Source organism: Corvus kubaryi, unplaced genomic scaffold, assembly GCF_017639235.1.
Source record: "Corvus kubaryi isolate FWS band 111438036 unplaced genomic scaffold, C.kubaryi_AGA036_p1.0 76, whole genome shotgun sequence".
NCBI classification, from domain to species: Eukaryota; Metazoa; Chordata; class Aves; order Passeriformes; family Corvidae; genus Corvus; species Corvus kubaryi.
The window spans coordinates 989305-1013135 of NW_024582063.1; the positions used below are offsets into that span (position 1 = coordinate 989305).

At 43.7% G+C, this 23831-nt stretch overlaps 2 protein-coding genes across 3 annotated transcripts in view; both read left to right on the top strand.

Annotated features, from left to right (window-relative positions):
• The first annotated feature begins 53 nt into the window (after positions 1 to 53).
• COQ8A (coenzyme Q8A) overlaps positions 54 to 23831 on the top strand; it is a 42886-nt gene continuing 19108 nt past the window's right edge. Inside the window, exons 1-5 of one of the 2 annotated variants that reach the window (XM_042051592.1) lie at positions 54 to 88; positions 11323 to 11517; positions 13778 to 14188; positions 15159 to 15225; positions 23081 to 23155. In XM_042051592.1, coding sequence (XP_041907526.1) covers positions 11341 to 11517; positions 13778 to 14188; positions 15159 to 15225; positions 23081 to 23155 — 730 coding nt within the window. In that variant the 5' untranslated portion in view covers positions 54 to 88; positions 11323 to 11340. Of the gene's footprint in view, positions 89 to 8809; positions 8905 to 11322; positions 11518 to 13777; positions 14189 to 15158; positions 15226 to 23080; positions 23156 to 23831 lie in introns of those variants that run through there. The other variant, XM_042051593.1, reaches the window with a different exon arrangement.
• On the top strand, positions 91 to 8905 carry LOC121675751 (collagen alpha-2(I) chain-like). Its single transcript, XM_042051441.1, has 2 exons — positions 91 to 871; positions 8763 to 8905. Exon 1 carries the CDS (start codon positions 91 to 93, stop codon positions 796 to 798), a length of 708 nt encoding a protein of 235 aa, XP_041907375.1. The 3' UTR covers positions 799 to 871; positions 8763 to 8905.

Sequence of the window (23831 nt, forward strand, 5' to 3'; positions counted from 1 at the left end):
GAGGCGAGGCGAGGCGAGGCGAGGCGAGGCGAGGCGAGGCGAGGCGAGGCGAGGCGGTGGCCGCTGGGCTGTGCCGTGCCGTGCCGGGGTATGGGAAGTAGCCGCGGCGGCGGAGGGAACGGGCCGGGCCGGCGGCAGAGTGGGGGCAGCGGAGCACCCGGCAGTGGCCGTGCCCCCGGCTGTGGTAGTACCCCCGGCTGTGGCAGTGCCTCGGCAGTGGGAGTTCGTCCGTTGCGGTGCTGGGGAGCGGTGCGGGAAGGGATGCGGGTGATGGCGGTGGCGGTGCTGCTGTGGGGGGGACGCCCGTGCCTAGTGTGGTGCCTCGGCCCAGGGGTCGCTCGCCCGGGGCGCATTCCCCGTCGGGGGGACGTGTGCGGGGTCCGGCGGGCGATGGCGGCCTCGGGGCAGCTGGGCTGCCCCCGGGCAGGAGGCGCCCGGGGCTGCGGCCTTCCCGTGCCCTTGGCCGCCGCGGCGCGTCCCGCCGGGGTGAGAGCGGGGCCGGCCGGGTCCCACCTCCTGCCCGCGGGGAGCCCTGCGCTCGGCAGCGCCGGGCCGGCAGCGGGGCTGGCGCCTCAGCGCACCCGGGCAGGTGCGCGGGCTGAGCCGGCAGTGCCGCCCAAGAGTGCTCAGGGAAAAGGGTGGAATCCGCCGTTCCGTTCCGTAGGGAATGCGCCTTGCCCAAGGACATCACGGAAATCTGGTGCTGTGCTGCTTTCCAGGTTGCGCCGGCGTGGAGCCTCACTCCTCTCTGTCGCTGGGAGCGATCCGTGCACCTGGTTGGAGATGGATGTAAAATAAAGCTGTTTTTTAAGCTTTGCGTGTGGCTGAAGTGGGGATAAAAAAAAGCCACACAGTGAGCCTCCTGGCTCTGGTAAGGTGCCTGAGGAAATAATCTGTTTTTTTACAGGCAAACAGGCTTGTAAAGTCTTTGTAACAAAGTTAACAGTAACTGATGGGGAGATACTTAGTTTTAAACAGACACCGAACAAGCTACCTATAAATAACTACAAATATGAAAGTTTGGCTTGTATAATGTTGTTTTCATGGTTACTGACCATTCTGATTTCTGCAGGACTGTATCATAAGAAATAACAATGTTTCTGATAGCCCAACAAGATTATGTTCCACCCAGCAGGAATGTAGGTGGGGAGATTCTCTGTATTCCCCTCTGTGCAATGAAAATCCAGACTTTGTGGTCAGTGTTATGAAAGGAAATGAAAGCTTTTCTTTCAATAACTGAAAGTATTGTTTTCCTAAAAAGAATTAACCTAACAATTTCTGATTTTTGTTTCTGTGTTGCTTGTCTTTAAATTAGATTGTCTCGTTGCACTCGGGTGTATTAATTGAGCATATGCAAAATAAGTCTTGGCACTGGGTGCAGAAGGATAGTGGCTAAAGTCAACAGTAGCTCAAGACTTCAGGAGGGATTAAGAAATTGTTCCTTATACAGACTGAATGCAGACTGGTGTCTAAGGGAATATTGGTATATTTACATTTCTCTGCTATGTGATAAGAACATTCATATGTTACCAGAAGGAGTTTAGCTGCAGTTCACAGGAACTGCAGCTAGCAAGAGCAAGCAAGAATCTTCTTGCTCTTAGACTAGGAGAGTTCATTTTGTATTTTGTAAATGTTTTTTTCATTGCTGTTAGTTAGCAGTGACCTTGGTAACCTTTAATAAGATACATTTAGAATAAACAGTTTTGTATTGTCCAGTCTTACTCGAAATGGGGAAAAAAATGGCTGACCTGCTGTGCTTTGACAGTGTCTCCCTTTTAATAATGAAGGAGTGAGATCAGTAGAAGAAAAGGCCACATGTGGGGAACTGCCTCGTGCCTTTACTGTCTGAGTGCTGATCACCTTGTTTCACTCCTGCCAAGGGGAATTCTGTGCTGGCCAGTGCGGCTCTGGTTAATTCATTTGTGATAGCTAACACAAGTTGATAATAGCTCCATGCAGCAAGAACAGAACTTTTTTTGGCTTGTAGTCCTTTTACAGGCAAGTGGTGGTCTGTTGTTTCACAGCCTGTTTGTCAGGCTGTGTTATTTTTCTGGAATCTGAGAAGGGACAAGGGATAGGAGCTGAATTCCTGGTTCTTAATTTTTTTATGTTGAAACTAGTTGACTACTTATGGAGTTGGGATTTTTTTAGGTAGAGATGTCTCGTGGTCTGTTATCTTGTGTGTCAATGTGCATGGTATAAATTGTTTGATCCAGGTGGCTTGCCAAATGCATCTCAGGACTTGGCTTGGTGCATGAATAAGCATTTCTCTTTTTCCTTAAATCTGTATTACTGGGTGAACAGTCCAGCCTAGGTTGGAGGTAGTGAGTCTGAAGCAGTATTCAGGAATCACATCTCCAGTGTGATGTAGGTCTTCTTGTCTTCTCCCTCTAAAACTGCTAAAGAAAGAAGTCTGGAAGAGGAGTTTTTTTGCCTTATGGAGTTGTATATTCTGGAACAGAGCAGCTTTAGGAGAAGAATAGCTTTTCTTTCAGCTTGTTTTATAAAAGTGCTAAAAGTGCTGCCCTGTTCTCTGAGTGCCTGCTCTCCTTCAGGACCTGAAGAAGAAAATTGGTTATTTGCATTGGAGCTAAGATGCAAGCTGGCAGTGAAGCACAGTAGTTTGAGGGTGTGAGTTCAATCACTGTCTGCTTTCCCGCCCAGCAGTGAAAGCTCATTTTATAGGCACATTCTTATCTTCACATTCAATTTTTTATCTTTAGCTTCTCAATTTTTTAGATGCCACTTGTTTTGTTCCTTTCACCTCCCCTTCCCCCCCATACAGTAGATGGCAAAGTTAAATCAATCTGAGCTGGTGGCAAAGACCAAGAAATAACAGGATACACAAGTTTTTCCCTTTCTTTGCACAGTTGTGTTTCTGCACTTTATTTTAATGGCTTTTGTGCTTTGTCAGTCAGTAGAGGTGTAGAGCTAAATGAAGCATGTTCAGTTCCAGCTATTCAGTCTCTGAAATGTTCTGTGAGCTTCTTGCAGCATAGAAAATGACATTACTTGCTTGGAAAAACTTAGCTGTCAGTCTGTGGAGCTGGCTTTCGGAAACTTTCCAAGTTCATATGTCTGCTTAAACAAGTCTGCATGCATATCCAGAGTTTAAAAAATAGGTGTTTTTTTCTGGAAGCTGCATAAGACTGTGTCTTTTTCTTAAAGACTCTGTAGATTCTGTATGTAGAGACACCGGGAAGGACGATCTGCTTATGGTCTGTGTGATCCTAGAACTGTTTTGTGATGTGCAGGTGGTAACTTCCACTTACAAAGTTCTCTTACTGTGTTTGTTTTGCCTCTGTAGTTTGTCCTGGTTTTCTGTGTAGATTAGATCTTTATGTGGCCCCTTTCATTACTATTCATGCCTCCTTTTAAACTAGTTGCATGCCTTGGTTTTCTTCTGGGTCTGCTGAACAAATGAACTATAAAAGGGCTTGGGGCAGTGTTCTGAAATGTCACAGCTCTTGTGTTGTCTGGATTGTGCCATTTGGAAGGATTAAATCCTCTTCGTAATTTGATATGGTCAAAGTGGTCATCAAGAGAGTAGTCGGGATTAGGGAAGAGATGGAAGGGAGAACGACTGGGCAGTGAACTGCATGTGGCTTGAGTGTTTCCTTTAGAGGACCCTTCTGAAATCAGTAAGCCTAGCATCTTACATTGCATAGCAAAGCTTTGTGGGGCATGGCCTTTCAGAATTCACTCTGGGAGTTTGGGGATTTTCAAAGGGAACTGTATAAGCTGCAAAAAGATTTGGTTTTTCTAGTTTGGAAAGGCAGTATGTTTATATTATGTAGAGTGTGTTTTCATTAAACCTGTACATAGAGAGAGTAAACAGTTGTAGATTACAGATTCTGTATCAGGTTTGAGAGCTTGCAGGTTAGGTTTAATTGTAAGTTTTGAGAAATATACAGCTCATTACTTTCATTTACCCTCAAAAGTACCTATGTGTGGGGAGCAGGAGCAGACAGAAATAACTTGTCTGTGGCAGAGCTGTCGTGCAGGAACTGTTGCTTCTGATAGATCTGTTCCCCTGCAGCACAGAGATCAGTTTATGTCTTCTTGAGGTAGTCTTTTTTTGCCTATGGTCCTCTTCTTGCAAGGAGGTTTTGGGACAGCCAGAAAAAAGAAAGCTTCCACAGCCAGGGTGCTGGCATGTCAGGGGGCTATGAATAGACTAGGATGTGCTCTAAGTTGCTAAATTGGAACCTCACCCCAGCTTCCAGGGCAAGGTTGGAAGCCATGAGAGATCTATACAGATATGAGGGCAGGATCAGTAGTGGGATCAGTGGCTGTGGTGTTTGCCTGCTGCTCACAGTGGTGGCAGAGGGGTTGTGCTCGGCACAGGGGGTGTGTTTGCCACCCAGAGAGACCTGCGGGGGCACTGCTTAGGGACTTGATAACAGGGACTCAGGGTGTGGTGTGCAAGGGTCTTCTGTCCTGGTGTACACAAAGGGTGATGAGCAAAATACCTGCTTATACCTGAGGAAGAGCAGGTGTACAGCACAGTTACAGGTTGTGTCTAGTTCTTAGAAAGGGTCTGACGAGAAGCCGTTGCCAGCGTGGCATTTAATGATGACTGTTGGCAGTATATTGTTTAGGTGGTCAGCAAACCAAGGCTCTAAATCCTTGCTTTGGCTTTGATCTATAGAGGTGGGCATTTAGAGGACTCGTAGGGATAGGCTGTGTGCTGTAAGGGTCAGTGGACTATGGAGAGCACTGGGATTCTGTTCCGGACCCCATGCCTGACAAGTGGTATAAGTTTTGGTAGGTCACTTACTCTCTTCCCTCTAAAGTAGACAGCTGTGATATCAGTCCCCTTTCCTTAGCTTTTTGAGACTTATAAGTGAAGAGGGGCGTGTGTTTAAATGCAAGAGGAAGAGCTGCTATTTTTCTCAAGACTTTTGCTTTAAGTAGTGCTGTACTTGAGTCTAAAGGAATCTGCACTTGTTTGTGAGTTATAGCACTTTATCGGTTTCCAGTGCCTAAACTGGACTTGTTGTGCTTTTGAAAAGTCAAAACTTCCAATAAAAACAACTGCAGCGTAGCAGTGTATGCAAAAAAAAAAAAAATAGCTGCAAATTGATAATCTCCCTCATTTATACTTTATATTCTGATTCAGAGTACAAGATCAGTGGGGAGCTCTGTTGATTCCTGTGCAGAACTGTGCATCAGGCAGGGACTGGCTCCCTGTGCATCAGAGGGAGCTGAGCTTTGGTGGTCTCTTCTGCTCTAACTGCTGAAGTGACTGAGAGAATGGAGTGGTGAGACTTGGGGAAGGTGTTTGTAATGTTCAGATCTTGTTTGAAGCTCAGTGTTTGGATATGATCAGTGAAGAGCTTTAGTGTGACCTTTTTGTAAATACTGCTAGGTAGAGTTATTCCATATAGATGTAGGGGATTTGTCTTCTAAAGTAATGCTGTATGTTACTGTTGATGGGGTGACTTGGGAACTGTGCTTATGTGTAAACTTGCCATGAACCTAAATAAAGGTTTCATCTTGTAGTAGTTTTGTTTCTTAAGTACATGCTTCAAATACTGCATCTGCCAGAATCTCATATTAATCTGTGTGCTTGGAGGTCATGCTCCATTTTGATTTTAAGGCACTGTTGTCCTTGTTGCTGAGAGGATGATCCACATGCGTGGGAAGTAACATTAATCCAGAGTCCACTCATAAGCATGGCCCACTGCATAAATGGACAAGAAAACCCTTTTTTTTTTTTTTTTTTTTTTTGTCCTCTTATTCTTTTTCCCTTTCCTCTTGGTAACAGAGGTAATACAAAGATTGTGTGTTTGGTATAGATACAACTCCAGATTGAAATCCATCCCAATGGCCCAAAACCTTTTGCCTTGCAAATGAGATAAATAGATTTTTTTTTTCCCTATTATTTTGGGCCCCGTACTGTGGAGACTTAATTCTCAGGAGCAGACAGAAATCACATTCTTGGGGAAAAATGAACAAGCAGTGACCTTAAAATCACAGCAACTGAGTTGGATATACCTCAGTGTGACAGCAAACAACATGTGCACAGGACCAGATTTATTAGGGTATTATGTCAAGGCATATCAGAGGTGATGTGTAATGAGGCTTGTAACGTGCTCTCTTAACTGTGGTAAATCTTAATCGTGGGTAAATTATTTCTAGATCTTTGTGGATTTTTTCCATCTGTGTGTAGAAAGATGCTGTGTTAATTCCAGGTGTGTGGGCTGTGACTATGCTTTTGCATGTCCCCAGACATTGTCCAGAAAGAAGTAAACTGGGCTGTTGGTCCAGAGCATTCACTTTGCACGGATGTATCTGTGCCTAAAATAAAGCAGGCTGTGCTTACTTTTAAAGTGTCCAAGCATTCTTTTCACTCTTATGTGTGTCAAGCCATTTATGGGGAAAATTTGGTTTTGAACTAGCTGTCATTTGCCACAAATGAGTGCTAAGCCTTCTGAATTTTGGTGGAAAGAGGTATTTGTCTGCCAAGCAGCCCATTTTTATCAGTGTATGTACTGCTGTTGTAGTGATTAGGAAGCAAACCAGTCCGCCTGCCCTTCAAAGGTGTTTGTTTTAAATGGCATTGGCAAACTGCTTTGTGTAAGGGTGGTTGTAAAGCAGCTTTCAGAGACTTGATGAATTCAGCTTAAGGGGGCTTGAGTGCAAGCCACGGGCACGATCAAATATAGGGGTCCTCAGTTCTGTTATAGGTCACATCTTAAAAGACATTTCTTTTGGAGCTGCAATGTATAGGAGTTATGGGGAGGGGGAAGAATGAAGGATAAGCAAGGTGGATTTTCAGTTTGATTTAAAGGATGATGGCAACTTCTTTCTTTTAAAATGCTGGTTTTGTGCCCTGCATGGTTAAAATTTGGGTCAGCTGCAACCCAAGGAATCCAGCTAATGAAAACACATCTAGGTAGGGACCTGACAATCTGGTATCAAAGGAACTGGTGGGGAAGTGTGTGATGGAACTGAAAAAGGCCATGAATGAAAGGATCACATGAAAGGGTTGGTATGGCAACAAACATAAAACGAAGTGAAAAAAAATCTGTAAAAGAACAGTTACAGAGCATCTTAATGAATAATAGTTATATTGAACTTAGTCTACTGTTGGTTCATGGCCATGGAACAATGTCCTGAGTATCTGGCCTTCTGCATCTTGTTTGTGGTGTTTATTATTTTTATTTCAGTATACTCTTGCCACACTTGCTCTGATGGTGTGGGTGGTTATAACACTGAAGCCAGGGTTTTAGTCCTTGTTTAGATACAGCTAAGATAACAGTGATTGTAATAAATGATAATGGAGAGAGGGAAGATGTAGAGGTTGCTTTCTCTTCCTGAAATGTGATACCTAATTATCTACCTTACTACCTGTCCAAACTAATATTATTCATTTTTGTTTCATTTATTTAAAATAAAAATTTAAGATAAAGAAGGCAGTTAAAACTGCAGACCTGAGAGGGGGAATATGGGCTGCTGTGAAACTGCTCTGGGTTTTGTTTCATTGTTTCTTCTTTGGTTGGTTGTTTTGTGTAATGTTGTTTTGTTTTCTAAATTATTCAGCAGTGTTTGGATGTTTGGCGTAGTGTTGATAGTAGAAGTAGTTCCCATAAAGTGAAAAAGGCTGTGTTGTCATGCACAGAAAGCTTCCAGAAATGTTTCTGCTATTTGTCTGCATGATTAGAAATCTTATGTTTAAACTTGGTCTGTCCTAAGACATTTCACTGTACAAGCATCTGGAAAAAAGCTCGTGGAGTCAGAAGCAGATCCGTGTGTCTGTAGGAGCACGTATTAGCACATGGAAAAGAAAGGGAATGAATGGAAGAATGTGTTTTTAAAGCAGGACAAATGCATGATTTCTCCTCTGTTGCTTGTAGTGAGGCTCTTGGTGTCTGTTTTGACCTCTGATATGCTGCATATCTTGCTACACGTGCTTAAACCTTCAGTCCAATAATCCGGAATGTTGAAAAGGGGAGGAAACACTTGGCAGTCATTCACTCTAGAGGATGGTGGGTTGTGAGGCTGAGGATTGTTGCACACAGGAGCATCCCAGGCATTGGTTTAGTTTTGCTGTTACAGCAGGGCTCTGAATCAGGTGGCATCTAACCTGTAGAAGCCCCTCTTGCCTGCTGTGCAGACCTTGCCTGGTGTCCGAGGATGGCTTGGCTTGAGCTTCCTCGTGCTGGAAGGTGTTGGGGGTTTGTTCAACTGTGGGAAGCTTACTAAGCCATGTCTGTGACTCTGCCTATTTTTGGAAAAGGGCTCATGATCAACACTTGTCAGCCCTCTTCAGTCCAGGTTAGAGGCACTCTGACAGCTTCTGTAGACACAACTGACTTGTCCATGCTCTGTGCTAGCAGTGCCCCACTTCTCTAGAGCTAGATAAAGAATCCTCAGGGAGCAAGTCAAGTGTGATACAGACTTTGTACACTTGGACTAATTCCCTTTGGAACCACTCCCTAAATCTCTTTCTGATAGAGCTTGCTTATACTGTATTTATTGGTTTAGTAGGGTATGAATAGAACTTGTCTTAGGGGGAAAGAAAGAAAGAATGCTTTGCCTACTATCTGTGCTGGGTATTAACACAAGTGTAGTTGTTGGGTACAGTACCAGCCTTCTCAGAAGTGTGTGCTCCCTCTCTCTCAGGTTTTGTCTCTTGTCCTTGCTTGTGCTTATTGCTTTTTTCGTTGAAGAAAAAGGTAATTTTCCTAATGCTTGGTTATTTTTTTGTGTGTAGTCTTTTACCTTCTTGATTATCTTGCATATATTTTATTTAGAATAGCCTGTCCTTTGGCAGCACTGCATAGGAGCATGTTCCTGATGCTTCTGAGCTAACAGACCACTTACCTGGTACCTAGGTGGTTACAGCTGCTGTGCAGAGGAGGTGGGGCTGATACCATCGAAGTCAGAAGGATATGGGTAAGAGTGTGCCCAGTCCAGTGTCTTGTAGCCAAAACTGTGCAGGGCCATAGGTCCTCTTTGCTTGCTGATATATTTAGCAGTGGAGGATTGAATGAGTGTTGTGCAATGTATGTTTTCTACTTTTGGCTGCATTAGCTTCCCTGAAATTTTGTTTGGAGATTTATTTCTTTTAAAAAATGCATATTTAGCATATCATAACTGTCACTTCATAACAAGGTCTTTGGTTGTTTTGGGGTAAAAGGAGTGTATAGTTTTACTACTGTTGATTAGTAAGAATACATGTTAAAAGTGGATTTTTTTTGTGTGTGTGTTGTCTAAATCTGTATTGGCTTACCTTTTGTTGCCCTTCTTGGGATGGAGGAAATGAACTTTTTTTGCACTCAAGCTTTCCTTGCTGTTAATACTTGTGATCACAAAAGCACTTATTTCTTAATAGTGGCAACCTTTGAATGGTCCCACTTCAGCTGGGACAGTACTGGGTTGTTGGCTGGTTTCTTTGCCTTATTTGAATTGCAGGGACAGCCTGCAAATAAAAGCTTTGAGTGAGATCCATGTGGAAATTTCCAGTGTGAAGATGTAGGGGTAGAAAAACACTTCCTGTTGACAGAGTAGATTTCCTTACCTGACAGGCAACTTTTGAGTTTAAAAGTGCATTATACAAGGTTAAAACAAATCATAGTGATTAAACTCAGAGAGATGCAGGAGTAACACTTCTTAGAGGTCTGGAGCATATGGATAGGTCTTGTAAGGAGAACCACAGAATAATGACCTAGGTGGGCTTGGTTTTTATTTTTACAGCTAATCTGTCATGCCCAGATTTGTTGTAAGTACTTGACTGTCCTTTTTACTTAACAAGTAAGTGTAACACTTTCTGGCTGCAGTGCTTGTTCCTGATTCTGATCACTGATAAAACAGTGGTTAAACAAATATCCCAGTAACTGGGCTTTATCCTGCATTTGCATAATAATGTCTCTCTGAAGTTCTCTCTGTAATAATCTGTGCATTTCATGTGTGATTGCAGCAAAATTGTGTACTTAGACAGAAATTTAGCTTTAGCAGTCCATTCTTCTCCTTCATGACTGGTACAGCTGACATGTTTGAGACAGGCCTTGTGTTTCCTGAGAAGGTAACTGGATCCAGTTGCTTGTGGTCTGCAGTGTAATGCCTTGTGTACTGTTGACTCAGGACCCCTTGTGCCACATCAGTGTATTAACATTCATAGTTGAGTACATGTACACATTGACAGGTTATCTTCTAAAAATGAATTGATACCTGTGTACCTACCTAGGAAGTAACTTATATATGTGGCCTTAGACTAGTGCTCCATCCCTACTGCAGTCAGGACAATTTTTTTTCTCTTCAGATCATTACAGAGAATGCTGTGTAGGCAAAAGGTTGGACCTTAGTCAGCATCTTGTTCCAACTGCGTGCCTCTGTCTTCTGTGTCAGTAAAGATGGGAACATGTGCAGCTGAGCCAGTCCTGGCACCATGACCCTGTCTGTGCTTTAAAGGTATAGAAGATGAGTGAAATAAGCAGGTGAAAAATCTTCCCTGCAAAATGGTTTTGCACCCCAGCCACTGGATTTCTTTTGTGTGAACCACAGTGATGTAGGAGAGGCGGTGTCCTGAGCCTTAGTTTGGATCTAGGCTGAGCCAAAGGAGTCGATGGACATTAACTCTTGTCAGACACACTCTGTCCTGCATCCTGCAGAGTCCACTTCGTATTTGAAGACACTGAAATTGCACAGGCTGTTACAAATCTGAGATGGAGCCCCTTGAAAAGGAAGGGGGACTGAGTCAAAAGTTCAGCACTGTAGTGCAGCACTTTGCAAATGCTGTGATAGGCAGGTGTTGTGAGCATGCTTAAGTTTCCAGTTAAAAGCAGCAGAGTGAGCTACAAGTTGGGGATGGAGCAGACTACTTTGGAGGATGGATGAAGCTTAATCATTGGTGTGGGAGTAAAGAAATTTGGCCATGTAAAATGAGCAGGCACAGCTCCAGGGCAGGAATGGAATGTGACAGTGGGCTTCATTGGTGCTATCAGGATCTGAGAACACGTTCCAGGGCCTCATAAAAATTAAAGGTCAAATGCTAATGTTTTTAATCCACTTTTAACATCTGGAAGGAATCAAGCCCATCTTTGCAGTGTTACTGACATTTACCTGTCTTTGCTTTCCCTGGTCATTGGTAACTTGGATATTTGTGGGGAGTCCTGGTAAGGTCAGCTAAGTAGCTGTCACTCAGGCTGGCCTGGGTGCTGTCTGGGCTGCAGACAAGCTCCCATGGTGGTTGCTTGCCAAAGCAGGATGCCGTTTCCCAGGGACGTGCTATCGACTCTCAGGTGATGTGAAACCTGTTGCAGATTTGTTCTTGACACCTTGTCTCCCTGCCCCCTCTCCCTTTTTATCTTTCAGCACAGAAAGACATCAGTCATGGCGGGTGATGCCATCATGGTCATGAGGGGCTTGACCAAGCTCAGTAAAGCGATCCTGGAAACCCAGGCAGGACAGCTTCGGCAGGTGCTCCTCGGGGGAGATGCAGTTACCATTGCGAAGACTCTCCAGGCCACTGCTGAGGAACAGTTCAGTTCTGCCTTGGGGAAAGTGCAGGTAAGCAAAACTCTTTGTGCACAGTCTAGTCTGATGTTTTGCTTTTTCTCCAGGTACTTTTTTGGTTTTGTTGTGCGAGTGTCTGTGAACTCACATCTTGATTGAGAGCCTAATTCTGAAGTGCGGGATTGATGATGATAATAATAATAATAATAATATTGCAATGCTCTGGGAATTCTTTGGAATCTGTGGGGTGTGGAAGGTGCTTGGGCAGGAATGGGAGGGGAATGTTACTGCAGAGTGTTTCTGTTTCCATTACTGAGTGTTTAAGACATGCTGAGTAAGAAAAGTGCTCTGTTAGTCTCATCTTGTCAAAGATCAAGCTCTTGCTAAGACTGTTCAGCAGCTTTGTTATTTAGAGTGTACTTTAAACTTCAGGCATTGATTTACCTCTCCTTGACTGAATGAAGGAGCTCTTTTAGAATGCATTGGATTTATCTCAGTGCTGCTGCCTTTCTTGGCAAAATTGGTGCATGTAATATTTTTCAGAGTGGCTCAGGGTCAGGTGTTTGCACGTTCACCACTTACAGCCCAGGCTGGATTTTCAGAACTGCCTTTCAAATGAGGAACATAAGGAAAGCCAGACAGCAGCTTCTCTCATCAGAGGTGGGGATAGATTTATAAGAGCTTCACATTTGCTGTGCTGCCATCTTTTGAAAGCAAGGGGCTTGTCTGTAGTACTTCTCTCTCATCATCCTTTAGAAAAGAGTGTGTAGCTCAGATGATGATTTTTGAAGCAGAAACTAATGAATGGTTTTTGTGCAATGAGCTTAGACTATCATGGCAATCTATAGCTTCAGTCCTAGAATCTGGGCCTGTGTTTTCTTGGTTCTGGTTAAGCTTGCAGTAGAACTAACTTGTGTGTTTGCTTATGGGGATAGTGTTTTGTTATTGTCCTCCTCTTGCACCCGAGAGAGATAATATTCTCCTGTTTCTGTGCATGTTTCTCTGCACAAGAGAAGCCCGGTGAGCACAACTGCAGAACGCTTGCCCTGTGTTCTGTAAATGTATCGCAAGAGACGCTGCTGCCAAAGCAGGGCTCAGTAAGAAATCTAAATGTACAGCATCTTCTGTTTTGAAGAGATGAAGATCTTTTACATTAAGTGACAGAGTTTTAGCTGTCATGTTTCTAAAAATTTAAGTATGGAAGTAAGGAGGCCTTCTTGCTTGAAATCATTGGTCACTATTGTGGGCCACAGTCCCCATCTGTAAACATTTCTCCTCCCCTCCCCCGCTGCAATGTTGAGGTTCAGAATAGCATGAGACCTGCTGAATAACAGGAAAGACCATGTTCTGGTTTTTTTCTCTAAGGAAGGGAAATTTAATTAGTGTTTAGGAAAGAGCCTGAAATATGCTGCCTGCTTGCCTGACCACAGCAGGATTTAAAATCTTGTTGACTGCCTGTAATAGTCATCAGTTATTTTATGGTATTGCCACTGCTGAGATAGGTAACTAGTATATGTCAAGGAATAAGTGAACAGGACATAATGTTCTTCTGTTGGCTCTTATTTATTTATTTTTTTGGTTGAAAAGTGTTAAGAAATATCTGGACTTTGTGGGGCAGCTTTTGCAAGGTTAGGACAGAAAAGAGAAAAGTGTCAGGAGAAGCTTGCCTGGAGTGTTGCTGTGCCCAATGCTGTTATCCTTGCTCCAGGCACAGAATTTTATTTATTTTGGGATGACAACACATAGTTTAGTGGTTGAATAATGGACTGTGTTTTGCAGTTGGTGGTGACATGGCATGAAAGGGTGAGCTTATTCTTCCTGTAAGTAGGTATCTGGTGTTGCTTCAGGTGGCTTTGGGCTTGGAAGTGCTCATGTTGTGTGAGTGGGGACAGGATGGGAGGAGAGAAAACTGAATGTTATGAGGTTCAGCTTTTTGTTATCCCTCCTAAGTACATCTTACATGATCTTGCAGCTCCCATCAGCTGTTGTTTCTGAGCAGTGCATTGTTTCTAGTGAACTCCACATTTAGTGACCCTTTCTGGCAGTGTATGTAAAAACAAGGTATCTCCAGTTAGGGATATTTGAGAAACTGTTAAAGAATTTGTCCCATCAGTGGAGTTAAAAGGTTGCCAGGGATTCCAGGCATCCTTATTGTCTCTTACTGTGAACGTCTGCAGTGTAGAGTCTCCAAGTGTCTACAACTCCTTACTGTGGAGACATGACACCTAGCTGCATGCTCATCTCTGAGGACCATGGGTGGGTAGGGAGCAAGGTTTAAGATCTTTTCTTAAAGTATTTCTATTATTGTTTGCAGGAACTAGGCAGACAGCAGGAGAACTTTACTGACCTGGGTGAGGATTTTGGGAAAGACTATGACTTCTCAGCCCGAGAGCCATCAGATCCTCCAATGGACTTCTCCACTGCCCCTGGCAAGCCTCAGGAATGCAGCGCTGAAGGCCCTGCTTACTCCTACACAACAAATGGACCTTTTAGAAACATTGATGAAACTGGAGATTCTGGCATTGGTCAGAAGCCTTTCCCTCCCAAAATGGATGCAAGGTTATTTGGAGGTGTTAGGGACCCTGGAAATCCTTTTGCTACTGCCTTTGGACAAAATAGGGCTTTTCACCAAGACCATTCCTCTGTTGGTGGATTAACAGCTGAAGATATTGATAAAGCCAGACAGGCCAAAACAGGTTCAGGGCAGAAACCCTACAAACAGATGGTATGTTGTTTTAATTAAGGATTCTCAGTGCTGTAGTTTCTATGCTGGATTGTCCTTACTCACCTTCTTCTCTGTTTCTCTCATTTCTTCCTCTTCTGCTATTCCCTTTTTGGGAGGCAGAAGAGGGAAGTGTCAGTGCTCATTATCACTGTGATATTTGTTCTGTCAATAGCTTTTCAGTCTCTCTTTTCATACTTGCTCCCTCTGTCAGATAATCTGACGTGAGCAAATGTTTAAAAAGTGTATTTAGTCTTAGAATTGGACCTAAGGTCCTCACAGTGGAGGCTGTGGCTTTCTGTGTGGCGTCTTGCAGTTGTAGAAGTGGAGGCAATGTTGCCCTGAGCATAATTAGATTGGAGAGTAGCATAGCTCACTATTGTTGCTTTAGTGCTTCATACCCTTGTGTGAGAGTGCAGAACCCACAGCAGAACTCACAGTGCAGATACTTGTCATCTGCTCTGACCTTGTGCCTCCTTCCCCACATCCAGTATCAGATGCCTCTGTGGGCTCACTCACTCAGGGCATTGCTGTATACAGCCACTCCTGCTGCTGTGCGCGGAGGAACTGTCTACAGTCCTGTGAATCTGATGACCCTCCATGAGTTCGAATTCCATGTGTGGAAGGGAGTTCGGGTTAGCATTGTGCATCTTCTCCAAGTTCAAAATACAAGGGCTGCTGAGTTGAAAGTGAGAATAGGGTTTCCAAGCATGGTTATCAGCTCTTCTGTCTTTCCCACCCTCTTGTCCTCTCCTCTGCTCAGTGTGTGTTTCAGTTCATGGTGTGTCTGTTCTGCACTGTATTCCCTTGAAAATCCCCCAACAGATACAAGGCTCAGGTTCAAGGAAGGCTTTCTGCAGCATGGAATTGTTAGGTGCTCTGGGTTGTGCTCTGACTTTGCAGGTGTCTGACCATGTGCCCAGTTAATCTGTGGATTTCTTGGTTTGTTTTTTCCCCTCTCTCTCCACTGCAGCTCAGTGAACGGGCCCGCGAGAGGAAGGTTCCTGTCACCAGGATCGGCCGACTCGCCAACTTCGGAGGTCAGTTTGCACTCCTGCGTTTGCCACAGCACTTGCAGTGCTGGTTAATGGCTGGCTGTGACAGGGCTCCTGCTCTGCAGCACCGGGTGGTTCCATTTGCTGGTTCAGCTTGCTAATAGGAAAGTGCCTTCCCACTAACAGCTTAGTTAGCTCAGAGCTTGATTTGGGCTTTTTCATTGTTCTTAAGAGTTTGGGGCAGATGATTTGGGGGTGCATAGTAGAGCTGCACATCTTCATGGTGACACATACAGTGTGGGCTGTGCTGTTTTAGTGGGAGAGTGAGGTGCAGGTTGTTCCCCAGCCTGTACAAATACCCTGGTTCTGCACATGTGATTGCACTTGGAGGAGACTGTCCCAGTCCTTACGGTGTGCTGTTACTGTCAAGCAGAGTCAGCTGCAGCAGCTGTTATTTCAAGTAATCTTTTCCCAATCTTACCCTTGCTACTTCTCTGAACAGTGTTTAAATATAAAACATATCTTCCTAGTATTCTTTTTTGAGCACGGGGAGATGATAACAGTCAAGGTTTGATTTACTTAGCCATTGCTTGTAGACCATATTCTCCCAGGAAGGATGTAAATTCTGAGCTTGTAAAATCAAGCTAGCTGAAACCTAAATGAATTTTACATGCAGAGTGGGCCTTACTATGTCAAAAAGTAACTAAATATCTTAAGTAATATTGATAGATGATGCTTATTTAATGTCTTGTATCCAAAGCCATCAAAGGACTTAACGTGTTCCTGAGGAGAAAGGGACCAAAGTATTGCAGGTGGAGAGATGAACACAGCTAGTGCTACTTAGGTAATCATTAGGTGAGGAGTCTGTCTTTTGCTGTGGTTGGGTTTTCTTGTGACTGTAGTGTTTCGAGATGATATCTATCTAGGTTGTGAACAGTCTCCTGTGGCTCTTGTGATTCTCTTCCACAAAATTTGATAGAGAAGCACATGTACAAAGTAGACATCTTTGTGTTACGGATCCCAGAAGAAAGAAAAACAGCCTGTCAAATGTAGTTCAAATCAACTATTGTATAAAAAAACAATTATTCTTTCTCTGTGTGTCCTTTTGTTGGACTAATATGCACACTAGGAGGAGTTGGGGCAGGGGCTGATCCTATGCAGTGCAGGAATAAACAGCAAGTGAGTTTTGTGGTAAGTTTTTCATGCTTGTCAGATCTCTTTAACCCTGTAGCCTATTGCAGGCACTCTGGCTTTACAACATGCTTAGTATTTCTTAAAGGGAAGCAGGGTTCATGATCTGCTTTTTGGAGTAACATCACTTTAAAACTCACTGGGCTGTTTTCTTGAGCTCTAGTAGCACACAGGTCTCCATTCTAATCTAGCCTTGAATTTTATGACAAGTATCACAGCACTTTTTGCTGTCATCTTCTGGAGTTCACCTGTTGCTGCTTGCTGACAGCTGGTGGATGTGTTCAGATCTTCTGTGAACTTTGGGTTCTAGTGCTGTTGTTCCAGCTTTTTGGCACCCAAGGCTGTTGTGTGAGGGAAGGCTGACTCATGCTTCTAGGGGAGGTATAACCTGTCTTCTCCTAACCTCAAGGTAAAAACCAAAACAAATAGCCCCATCAGACCAAAACCACTAAGGGAGAGTAGGAAAGAGATTGTTTATAAGCAGCATCTCCAGACATACCTCTGTGTATAATTTTTTCTTTTTGTTCTTGCTCTTCTCTTCCAGCTGTCTGCTTTATATGATTAAAATGGCTGGCAAGACAGAGTGCTTGCTTTCAGAGTGCTTCTGGGGGAAAACTGTGTTGCAGAAATGGTGTTCAGATTCTCTGGTCTCTGCAATCTCTTGTTAGCATTCATTGCTTATCTTTCCCTCTGAATTTTAATTTGCAACAGCAAAGAGAAACAGTACTGTCAGTACAGTGGCTTAGCAAACAACAATGTAGTCTATAGGTAGTTTATTTCAGTTTAAGATATCCTTTGGTAATGTTTTGGGACTTTTGACAAGGGCCTGTGGTAGCAGGACAAGGGATAATGGCTTTAAACTGACAGAGGGCAGGCTTAGATTAGTTGTTAGGAAGAAATCCTTTATTCAGAGGGTGGTGAGGCGCTGGCACAGGCTGCCCAGAGAAGGTGGGGATGTCCCATCTCTGGAAGTGTTCAAGGCCACGTTGGATGGGGGAGGATGGGGAAATATTGTAGGAAATACCACTGTTAACCTGTGGAATATTAGTGACCCAGCTATGTCCTTGCTTCCTAGGACATTCAAATGATTAGAATCAAACAAGGAATGGCAGAGGTGGGGGGTGATTATTTCCTGCTCTACCACCTGGCTCTTTACATTGCCTTAAAATTAATTAAGAGCAGGAGGCTGCTCCATATCCATGAGGGAATGTAGCTTAAAGCAAGTAAGTTTTTTTTGTGCAGGAATTCTCTTGTGTGCTTCAGGATGCCATCTTCATTTGAAGACCCCAAGAAATCATTCTGGGAAATAAAGTGGCTGAGGTGGATTCTTCTCCTACAGTCTCCACACCAGTCAAACTAGCATTTGATTCTGACTTTTTTTTACACTCTTTTTTTTGGATAAAGTCCACTTTCCCCCTTTATTTCCATATTAGAACAGTATTATTTTAGGGTTGGATAAGATGGAAATGTTGTTGAGTAGGTCAAAAACAGAGTTCATGTAACTATTCCTGGGGTTCAGATAGCTGAATTCCCATGCTATTGGCATGATCCCATTCCTCCTCCTCTCTTTGTAGGGTTTGGTTTTTTTTTTTTGTCCCCTCCAGTGTTATAGGGAGTGTTCAGCTGTGCCATGATGTCAGGACACTGTGCTGGGTGATGGACAAATTAGCAGCAGGAGGCAAAAATACTTGGGACTGCTGAGTTTGCCTTGGCTTCTCACCTCTTCTGGGGGCAAAGAACGTTTTACTGGAAAGATTGAAGATCATGTTTTCCAACACTTGCCTGTAATACTGAGCTAATATTGCTCTGTGATCAGCACAAGATCCTCTATTGAACTTTTTTGTCCTTTATAGGTATTTTTGTATGCTTCTTGCAAGAGTGACTGCTGATGGGTGTATTTATAGTACTAAATAGCATCCTTGATTTTTATTTATTTTTTCTTCCCAGGATTGTAATTGACAAAACAGATTTTTCTGCAGTTTTTTTTGTTCCATGCTTGTTTTGTAGCCTGATGGGTCATCAGTTCCACCCACACAGTTCTTGATTTTTTTCTTTATTTCCATTCTCCCTTCCTTGCCTTATTTGACTTTTCTAAGCTGTTCCTGTCTCCCTTAATCATATTACTGGTTTCTAAGTTTATTATTTTAATGATATAATAAGGTCCGTTTGCAATAAAGAAGATTCAGGAAGCTTGTGGCAAAGTCTAGATTTAATGTGATTTTAACAATTTTGAAAACAAAAAAGCAAAAACCTAGTCTGAGGTATGTTAGTAAAGTATATACAGGCCTGACAGCTGCAGGATTCAGATTGTCATGTGAGTGACAAGTGAGTGTATTGGGTTTGCTTGTCAAGGGTTTGGCTGCAGGGTGGCTTCTGTGAGAAGCTGCCAGAAGCTTCCCCCGTGTCTGACTCCAAGGTGGCTCCAAGCCAAGGCCATCAGCGATGGTGGCAGCACCTCTGGGATAAGAGTTAAGAAGGGGAGAAAACCTGTACAACTGCAGCTGGAGAGAGGAGTGAGAGAAACAGCCCTGCAGACACCAAGGTCAGGGAAGAAGGAGGTGGAGAAGGCGCTCCAGATGCTGGAGCTGAGATTCTCAGGCAGCCTGTGGTGAAGGCCATGGTGAGGCAGCTGTGCCCCTGCAGCCCATGGAGGACCCCAGGGTGGATGCTTGAAGAAAGCTGTGACTTTGTGGGAAGCCTACACTGGAGCGGGGTCCTGGCAGGGCCTGTGGACAGAGGAGCCCACACTGGAGCAGATTTGCTGGCAGGACTTGTGACCCTGCAGTGGGCCTGTGCTGGAGCAGCCTGTTCCTGAAGGATTGCACCCTGTGGAAGGGGCCTATGCTGGGGCAGTTTGTGAACTGCAGCCCATGGAGAGGACTCACACTGGAGAAGTTTGTGGAGAACTGTCTCCTGTGGGAGCAACCCCACACTGGAGCAGGGGAAGAGCCTGAGGAGTCCCCTTCCTGAAGAGGAAGGAGCAGCAGAAACGACGTGTGTTGAACTGACTATAACTGCTATCCCCTTCCCCTGTGTTGCTGTGAAGGGGAAGGAGGTAGAGAATTCAGGAGTAAAGTTAAACCCAGGAAGAACAGAGGAGTAGGAGGGAATGTCTTTTATGATTTAGTATTAATTGCTCATTATCCTACTCTGATTTGATTGGTAATAAATTAAACTCAGCCTGGGGAAATTAGTTTCTTTTGCCTGTGATGGTGATTGCTGAGGGATCTCCCTGTCCTTATCTTGATCCATGAGCCTTTCCTTATATTTTTCTCTGCCCTGCCCAGCTGAGGAGCTTGCAGTGTTTGCTGTGTGGTGAATGTGGTGTTTTACATGACCAAAAACAGGGCACAGGCTGCTCCAGGGGAGGGTCTCGCCTCACTTGGCAGGCTTAGCAGAGTGATAACAGCCCATTCAGCTCCTGTTTGTTTTGTTGTGTCAGTTGCTGGGCCAGAGGATTTTCCTGAACAAAACTGGTTCCAGATCATCTCTTGATGGGCTTGGTTTGAAGTGTCTTGGATGCTGCAGATGCCTGGAAAATACCTTAAAGAGCCATTCTGCTGGTATAGAACCAAGTGGCTTTTTCCAAGGCTGAAATAATCTGCAAAATGCAGGAGAAGGGCTTTGTAGAGGTGCTTGGGGATATTATTTCTCAAGGTGTTGTACCATGGCTGTTGAGTAATGCTGAGAACTGTCCCAAAATGATTAATCTTGGAGGAAATACACATCTTGCAGACAAGGAAAGTGAAGGACACAAGGAGTGACCTGTGCAAGTAATTAGTGGCCCAGAGGAAGAGAGTGTTTTTGTAGTACTACAGATTCTTCAGAGGGATGACTTGTTCCTGGTAACAGGTAAAGAACAGCAGCTAAGCCCCATATAGCTGCTTACTCATTTCCTCCCACTGCAGGAAGGAATAGGAAAGAGCAAAAACTTGGAGAAAACTTGGGTGTTGAGATAAAGACAGTTTAAGATGGGACGCAAAGAAAGATTCATGTTCAAGCAAAGCAGCAAGAAGAGTTCATTCATGACTCCCTTCTGGAAGGCAGATGTTCAGCTACTTCCTGGGAAGCCGGACCTCAGCATCTGTAGTGGTTACTTGGGAGGGCAAACACCTTAACCCCAAACAAAAACACGTTTTTTTTCAAGCTTGACTGCTAAGCAGCAGCAAACACTGTGATTATAGTTTGAAGATGCTTGAAGCCTTTGTTTAAATTTCAGATCTTTTTAACCATGTTTTTGTCTTTTTACATGTTTTTGTCTGACTTTAGTTTATTTAAAACTTGTTGACTGGTGATTGGAGGGTTTTTTTTTTTTTTTTTTTTGGAAATTGGACAGAGTGGAGCAGTGAGGAAACTGTAAGAGCACCTATTGAAAAAGGAGCTCTTCTTCTAGTGCAGTCTACAATATTAGTACAGATGCTCAGCTGTGCACATCCATGAGAGAGAAGGTGCAAAACACATTCATTTGTAGTCTGATCTTGCCCACACTGATGTAAACCCAAGCTGCTTTTAAACAAGAGATAACCTCTCCAGCTTTATTCTGGAAGAGTAGAATCTGGTTCCTAGTCTTTCATTTACTTTAGAAGTGGTTTGTCTTAATGATGAAGAGATTAGAAACTTCAGATATGTTTTATTTTATGTCCTAGCAGTAAATCTCATAGTTTTTAATTTGAAACATTGACCGTAGAGCCTTTAGAACATGATGTGATGTTTTTAATTTGAAACCAATTACTGCCAGTCAGTTCAGTCTAGCTCTGATAATGACCAAGCTGATTTACAGTGGGGAGCATTGTTTTGGAGGTGGTGAGAGTGGGATCAAGGCCAACAGAAATGTTCTGTGAGTGGTATTTAGTCTAGAAAATCACATCTTGTTGATGAGATATGTCTTTATTGGCTTCCTGTCTGACTCTTGGCATTGCCTGCTCCAAGTTACTCTCTTGCATGTGGGATCTGATTGGAAATGATCATGTATCAGCATTTTAATAGGTGTTATGCTGTGTTTGAAAAGCTTTTTTGCTTGTTTTCTGTGAAGCCTAGGGGTATTTTTCTCATTTTGTTTAGCTAATAAAATCTCAGGATTTCTGGTGCAAAACAATTGCTCACTGGTGATGCCTGGTTTGGCACAACTGAAGGGTCTGCACAGGTTAGCTACTAACATGAGAATTTCTTAGGCTTCAAGTTGTCATTTCAGTGTTGCAACTCCATAGGAAAACTTGCAGAAAATATAGAAAAATTAAAAAAAAAAAAAAAAAAAAAAAACCTGAACAAAGACTGCCCCACAAAAACCCCACTAAACCAACAAAAAAACCCCCAAACCCCAACCACCTTGTAATGTCACTGATGCCTCCTGTGTTTCACCTTATGCTGGATTCTCTGGCCCAGTGCATGTAGTCTGTAAGACTGAAAGTGGAGCTGTTTTTGAAGCAGATCAACTATACAAGCTTGAAATTGTACTGGGAGAGGTGGGGTTGTAATTACCTGGTGGGTGAGAGGAAAAACTACAGTGCAGGATGAGGGTCACCTTGTTTGTGGCCAGGCTTTCTCACTTCAGTTGACAAAACTTTTGCATGTGGCTCTTCTGCACACGTGCAAAATGCCATGTGCTGGACAGCTCTGCTTCCTTCATTGTGCTGACTTTGTTTCCTGGTTGTTTTACCTGGGAAGTTTTCCAGTAGTGCCTTGAGGAAGGCTTGGGCTGCTTGGAAAACAGTGCTGTCAGCAGTGTCGGAGTACAGCATGGCAGGATGCACCACTGCTGAGGAGATATGAAGCAGCACTATCTGTTCTGGTTACCCATGTCATTTATTATCTAAAAAAAGAAATATTTGATATTGGGAAGGCAGTGAGACTTTGGTAGTATGGATTGCTGCATGATTAGATCTGTGCCTCATTTAATCTCCAGTGGCTTTGCTCTGGTTAGTGGAGGCAGATAGTGCTGCCTTTGTAGTTGTAGCATAACCTGTGGCTGTGAAACAGCACCCTGGAATTCACTGCTTGCCAGGGTGATAGTTCATGTGGATTGCTGCTGTTTTGTCTCCTGGTCTTACTGTTGCTGTGTGGGATTACTCCCTCGCCCAGCTCCTTGGGACTGCAGGTTGCAACACTGCTGGTGTAAGGTGAGCCTCGGGCAAGACGTGTTTCTGTTCATTACAGTCAATGAGCACATGGAAGGAAGAGATAGCTAATGAGCACAATTAAATTTATGGCTTAGACAGCAGGGTTGCAAAACCTCACACTCTACTGGCAGTGGCTTCATCCTAAATACGGTTTTTTCTCCTGCTATAGTGGCGTGGTGGGGGGTGAGAGGGATTCTGTTCCCTCCTGAGAATTGTACTTTAAGAACCATGATTGTGAGAGTTTTGGCATCTTTTTTTCCTCTTTTTTTTTAAGCTCCATGATTTGAGTCTAGAGCAGGACATTAGCCAGAGCACAGAGCTCTGAGTAACACTTGTGACATGCTTCATAAAAGCCAGATGTCCCAGACTGGCCTAGCCTATGATTCCTGCCTGGCATGCTGGGCTGAAGAAGTATAGGAGAAAACTCTTCAGTGTCAAGTGAAGATGACTCCATTGCAAACCCCAGGATGTTCTAATAGAGCTGTTGTGCATTTGAATGTGTGGCTTAAAGTTAATTACCAAAAACGCCTCTGTATGTGGCTTGGAAGTATTTTTTTCACTCTGACTTGAGTCTTTTTCTCCTTATTTTGAAGGACTGGCTGTTGGTCTTGGCATTGGGGCTTTGGCAGAAGTGGCAAAGAAGAGCCTTAGACCTGAAGAACGCAGTGGTAAGCCCTTTCAATTTCTTTCTGTTTTCTTTTTTTCCTCCTCTTTATTTTATCCCCAGACACAGTTTACCTGAGTTTCCAAGATTTGTATTCTTTTGAAGGCTGGATGGTGAAGCAGAGTAACAGGAGGATATGGGTAGTTCTTCTATTTTCAATATAATCCTTCATCTCCTGGCTCTTCTCCCATCTCCCTACGCCACAGCCTCACTACATAGACAGAGGTCAGAGGAATATTCCAGAGAATGTGTTTGTGCCAGCACAGTTTGTACAGCTTTACTTTTCCATAGCCAACCCTGAGGTTGAATCCTATCCTTGTGCCCATTCTTGGATTGTCTTAACAATTCTTTTTAAACTGTTCAGTGAAACCATGTATTTCTATCAGTACAGAAACTTTAGATGAGCCTGTGTGTCTGAAAATTTTGTTAGTGGTTGTAGTCTTTTTGAAATTAAAGGATGTTCTGCCTAGGAGGAGCTTGGAGGATGGCTGCTGTCGTGTAAGAGAGGCAAAGCACTTTATGCAATTCAAATTAAATGGCAGTTGTCTATTTCCAATATCTGTCTTTTGCTGCCTTCTAAAGGATCCTCATAACATGCAAAAGGCTGTGCTGTGCAAATAGACCTGATCCTCTTTCCTTCCCAGCTTATTTGAAGTTAGAGGTAAATGTTCCGAAATTGT